The sequence below is a fragment of the Chelonoidis abingdonii genome, chromosome 2 (assembly GCF_003597395.2).
Source record: "Chelonoidis abingdonii isolate Lonesome George chromosome 2, CheloAbing_2.0, whole genome shotgun sequence".
Lineage (NCBI taxonomy): Eukaryota > Metazoa > Chordata > Testudines > Testudinidae > Chelonoidis > Chelonoidis abingdonii.
This window is the reverse complement of record NC_133770.1, coordinates 231,499,191-231,505,190: the sequence shown is the minus strand read 5'-3', so window position 1 is coordinate 231,505,190 and position 6,000 is coordinate 231,499,191. Positions and strand designations below refer to the sequence as shown.

General features: G+C 39.0%; 1 protein-coding gene across 1 annotated transcript in view; it reads right to left on the bottom strand.

Moving 5' to 3' along the window:
* Positions 1-879: 879 nt before the first annotated feature.
* XKR4 (XK related 4) overlaps positions 880-6,000 on the bottom strand; it is a 318,617-nt gene continuing 313,496 nt past the window's right edge. Inside the window, 1 exon segment of the mRNA XM_075062028.1 lies at positions 880-5,148. Within this exon segment, the coding sequence (XP_074918129.1) occupies positions 4,202-5,148 (947 nt within the window). The 3' untranslated portion in view covers positions 880-4,201.

Sequence of the window (6,000 nt, the reverse complement as noted above, 5' to 3'; positions counted from 1 at the left end):
CAATGCAATACTTTTCCTCCACCAAAGCATAATTTTGAGCTTTCATTTATTTATGTGTTTTATGTCATTTTCCTGTTATTCTGGAATGGAATGTTAAAGAACTGATTTTTTGATTACTTCAAAAGCTTAAGTTTTAACATTTCATTTTTCCTGTTGCCATCCTACTTGAACTTTCTTGGTTAATCCTAAAACTATAATTCATGGTAAAAAGAATAGTGCATGTCCATTATTAACTATTCATAAGGCAGTATGGAGGTTTCTGGAATGAGTTGTATTTAACAGAAAGAGCTTCTAAAACAATATTCTTATCACTATTTAGCTTGACAGTTCATGGAAAAACAGTCAGTCTATGTAGTTCATTGCAAAGATAGATTTCAATGTGTATTCTGATCGCTTTCCAAGTATCAGTGATATTGATGAACATGACAAATTAAGTTTTTGGGGATCAAAATTTGACTTAGTATAAAACACTTCTTTTTCCATGAACACACCTGGATTTATTTCTAGAGAGAGGCTATGCATACTACTCTCTATGACAGCATGCATATAGCAATTTTCTATGAGTTTGGACCTGCAATAAATCATTTTAAAAAACTGGAGATATTTAAAAATTTGATTTTTTTATACATAGAAAAAAATTGGTAGGAGAATAGAGAAACTGAACTCTAGAAAGTAAAAAATACCCAAAGCAAAAATCTTGTGATGCAACATTTGGACTTTGACAAAGTCCTTTAAATAAAGTGATTCTGTAAGCCTCACCAAAACTTAGACTTAGGATTTGGAAAAGCACTGCACACCGTTTTCACATGTGCAGGTTTTTAATTATTCCAGTAGAAATCAACTTCTAGTATTGTTTTCAAAAGACCTGGAGCTAGATTCACAAGGGGAATTTAGGACCTGCCACCTAGTGGAATTCACAACCCCACCGTAGGCACTTATTCAATGAATGGGGAGAGTTAGGCACCTAAAGAAGAGATTAATAGAAGCCAGCAAGCAGAGCAGGGAGCTACCTAAGCTAGCCATAAGGAAATGTTAAGGAGAGGAGTGGGGCTTCAAAGAAACTTAGGCGCCTAACTCTGGGCAGGAGGAAAGTGCCTAGCTCCACTTGGGATTTACAACTGTGAGCCCTCTACTTGAGTTAGGCACTTAAACCAGATTAGTCCTTTCTCAGGAATAACCCAGGAGGCGGGGAAGGTGGTGGAACTGCTCCAACAGAAGAAATTGACAGACTCACCCCAGAATATCCTATAGTCCAGTGGTTAGGGGTCTCATCTGAAAGGGTGGAGGCCTATGTTCAAATCCTTGAACTACAGCAGGCAGAAGAGGGGTTTGAACCTGGGTCTCTCTCACCCAATGGTAAAAGTAGGGGAAACCAACTCCTCCACAGGTCATCTTTTTTGTGAGGCTAGGCATACTCTGAACATGCCTACCAGTTTGAGCCCTGCTGGGGAGATAGGCGGGGGAATGCCTAGTTTATGAATCCCACCAGGCTTATGATGCCAAGCTGCTCAGTGGTGTCAGAACTTAGGTGACTGTTTGCATGCCCAGCAGAAGAACGTGAGGAGCCTCAGGGACTTTAGTGGCTGAAATGTAGGTACTTAGGGATTTTAGCACCTGCAGGACTAAATGGTTTTGTGAATGCCAGTGGGGCCTAAATGTTGGACTTAGCCATTGTGAATCTAGTCTCTGATGTTTCAGGTAAGAAAAACTTGGGGCTGCTTGGTATGTATAGACTGGCCACTTCTTTTATGTGATGATCTGGTGTGTGCTTATGGAATGAAAGCTCTATTGAATTTGATTAGACAAAGGACAAAGGACTTGATTCCCCAAAACTTTTTAATTGCTTGTAGCACCAGTGTATTTTCTGACAAATTTTCTGAATAATCAGGTGAACCCCTGTGGAAGGGGGCAATCACTTCTTATAAGATTTCATGTTCTGACTATCAAATGACCATTTCATTTAAAAATGACCATGCATGCAACTGGCTGCTCCTTCATTTGCAAACATCTATGCAAATCTTCAAACCTGGGGGATTTTTCTAGTGACAGTCAAATTTTACTATTTTTCTCTCTTGCAGATTCCTGCACTTCCAGAGATATTTTGTTTTGAGGATTTTGCCCCTACCAAAGACCACAGACTTTGAACATTTCACAAATAAAAAAAATGATTTAAGTATTGCAAATAGCTAATTGAATGTATACAAAGAAACCATATGCAATGTAACTTCTGTTGTTTCATATTACAAATATTATAACAGGAAAGACTGAACTTATCCAGCAACATATATAGCAGTGATTATACTTAATATACCCGACAGTAGTTAAAATATCAAAATCACAGCTCTTCTCCATCCTGACAATGCTGCTTAAAACAGCAAACCTCCAGTTGTGCTCCACTTTCCTAAAATGGATAGACATAGTTATAGTGAGTTGTTTCTCATGGAAACCCTTTGGCATCTTCATAACCCACCTATACTTGAAACAGGATTCACTTTTTATGGAATATTTCTAAAAGTACCCATGTAGGCTTTCATATGGCATTACACTGCAAAATAAATCCGTAACGTGTGAAAAACATGTTTACATCAACCTGTGGAGGCCAGTTGATATCATTTGTGGACCAGGTCTTAAATTCTATCTTATTAAAGAGAATGAGATGTATTAAAAGATTTGCAGTTTATAAAAAGTAACACCGTTATATACCATATTTTTACTTTACAAAAATATTGAAATAATCCATGAGTTATTCACTCTGCACCAGCTTTAAAAAAAATACTATCAAATTTTGACTTGCACCTTTAATGCAACTGAAAGCACCATCAGGGGATACTTTTAACGTAAAGAAGGATACCATTGACTTGATCATACCCTAGGGAGGTATAGTATTTAAAACCCAGAAGCTTGCAGCAAACACACTCATTTTACAAGTGAGTCAACATCATTTTTAGATAGATATGGAAACAAGTCTTGAATAGTTTCAAGAGGATCTTCCACATAGCTTGGTTTAATTTACTTGACCGTATATACTTACTAACAGGTGGCTGAAAGCCTCTAAAAGACATCACTTTCACCTTGGGTGGGGAAAAAAACAGAGCTGTCTGTACATGTGGAGAACTTGATTGTTCTTTCCTGCTTCCTGCTCTTGTAGGCCTCATGCCATTCATTTTCTGTCCCTCAGGCAACAATATCAATCTTGTAGTTATACAGTGTTTGGCACTAGAAGGATATGGCATGTTGCGTCTCTTATCACACCTGCATACATTCACACACAGAGCCATGCATCATTCTGAGTCCTGAAACAAATTTAAGTTACAATGTGTTCATATCCTGATGCTTTCCTCTCAGAATCTGAACATGGTCCTCAAACGTTCAGAGTACGAAACCTACACTTTCCTTGTTCTTGCTTTTCCTTGTTCAAGTTTTTGCAAATCGAACACTGAATCATGATTATCATTTAATTTACATCACTAAAGGCTAGAGCTCCTTGTTCCTGCTGAAAGCCAGAGGTGAGCTGCACAGGATTTCTGTCAAAAGTAACTGAAATTTTAATTAAAATGAATCTTGAATTCTATAGACAACTAGCAGTTCTGTTGGTACTAACGCTTATTACCTGATTAATCAGACTCTAGTTTATTCTCCTCTGATAGGCTTGCAAACATGACACGTACTTTTTTGATTCAGAACTATTTTGCAAATCTATTCTAAATTGAATGGTGTATCTGCTGGAGACTTAAGGATTATACTATCATTTTTGCAGAAACCAGAGTTTTTATAACAGCAACATTGCCTGGTACAGCTAAGCTATTTTGACATTTTTTTTTGTCATTAAATAAGCAAATATCAATCATTCATTTCTAAAGTAAAATGCACTACTGGTTAAAGTTGAAAGCTCTCATCAGAATCTTCCTGTTGATCGTAAGTATTGTGTAGCAGAGTTTCATAGCAGCAAGGAGTCATGATCTGGGTCTGTTTCCCAGCTGAAGTAATAGATTTTTTGAGGCTCTCAGGTGATGCTGCTTTATAAGTGAGCTGCAGACAGACTGCATACAGAGGATCAAATGATAATCATGATGATAGCCAGACTATGAAAACTACCGCTTGCTGCTCTATTGTAGTACGCAGTTTAGTTATCGCCACAGCCCTACCGTCAACCCTTAATTTGGACTGTAACTTCGTAGCTTCTTCAAGTCTTTATTATTTTTTATAAAGTGGTTTCATATTCCAAGCGCTCCTGAATAAGAGCATCGTCTTTGTACTGTAGCCGTGGAGGAGTGGGGGAACATTCAAAAGCTAAGATAGCCTTCCTCAGGCTTCTGTCCAACACGTGTCTCTCCCAGGCCGGGTATCTGTTCCTGAACAGATCAATTTTAATGACTGACTCTTCAATTCTTGGCGGCCGGGATGAAGGTGTTGAAGGTGCAGTGGGCCTTACCTGGAAGACAGGCACACACCCATCCCTCTCTGCCAATTTCTGATCCCGATCACTTGTGACACTCCGATTGTTAGAGATAGACCTTAGAGTGTTTGTTGCCACTTCTGGGGGCATAGTGAAGGCAGTGACAGGGTCCTCACAAGCACAGCTTGGCGACTGCCCGAATCTTGGTCCATTGGGATGAAAGAAGGCATAGTACATCAGCATAAAAACAATGCCCGTTAAAAAGCTGCTGAACACCACACACAGTGCTGGTATGGCGAAAGCATCAGAGATCTGTGGGGCCTTGTACAGATACCAGAGAGCACTCAAGGCAGTGTTTTCCAAAAGGATCACAAAATAGTAAATGAAAAGCCTACAACGTGTCCTTCCTTCCTTGACGTTGAACCAGCTAAAGATATAGATAATCCCAACAACCATATCAAACACTATCTCTTCCCATTTTGTGATGCAGAACTCTGTTTCACAATGGACGATCCAGAAGGTCATGATACACCAGTGGAGGACTATGAAGATCCCAAAGTACAGCTGGAAAACTGAGGCAAAGAGAGCAAAAGTAATGACCCTGGCTGCAATTGTGAAGAAATGCCAGCAAAACTGGATTATAACAGCCATATAACTGATGGGTTTCTTGTCATCACGGGAGTCACGGAGGGCTTTCTGGTAGGAAGCCAAAGCCCAAGCCAGGGACACAAGAGATGCTGCAGCTGTAAGACCTAGAAAAAATAGGAGATGCAGTAAAGGGTTAATTAGTGCATTAGAACTTGGTTGGAGCCAGTGAAAATACAGCAGAACCTCCATAATTAACACTAGGAATTCATACTGTCTCCCAATTGCTCAACAATCAGTTAGGACAGATCTCATATTACTGAAATTTCAGTGGACTTTTGAGTTTTTACAAAGTGGACTGCATTATAGTTGTTTGTGTACTAGCACGTTATGAGTGCAATTAAACTATAGAGTTGCCACCCTGAACAAAAAACATCCTGTGACATATTATCTTTGCCTTTCCATAGTGTCTGGTAACGTGCTAATTCATAAAATTCAGTGATTTGCAATAGATCTCTCTGTCAACAGTGTGAGTTAACAATGTACAGTTACTATTATTATTATTTTAAAGAACACAAGATTTCATTGTTTCTAAAAAAACTACATAACAGCTCAGTATAAAATTAATACTTCCTTCTAATTTAATTACTTATGGTGCTATATGATAAATAAGTAATCCAATTGATTAGAATTTGAGAATATGCTTAGAGCTTCCTAAAATATCTGTGATGGGGTGTTCACCCCACACTAGCCTAGAAAAGTTCAATGAGTCTGAGAAGAGGCAAATTAACTAGATATGACACTACTGAGGGTAATTAGATGTCCTAAGTAACCTCTGAATGATGATGGAGCCTAGCTGAGAAGGAAAGGCAGGAATAGTATAAAGCCAGGAAGCTGGCAGCAGAAAAGGGCTGCAGTGAAGGAGTCTGCAGCCATCCTTTGGATAATAGAGAGGGAAGGAAGGAAACATAGGGGGAGAGGGTGCAGGAAATGGCTCAGGGAAATGGCAGCAAGGGTTA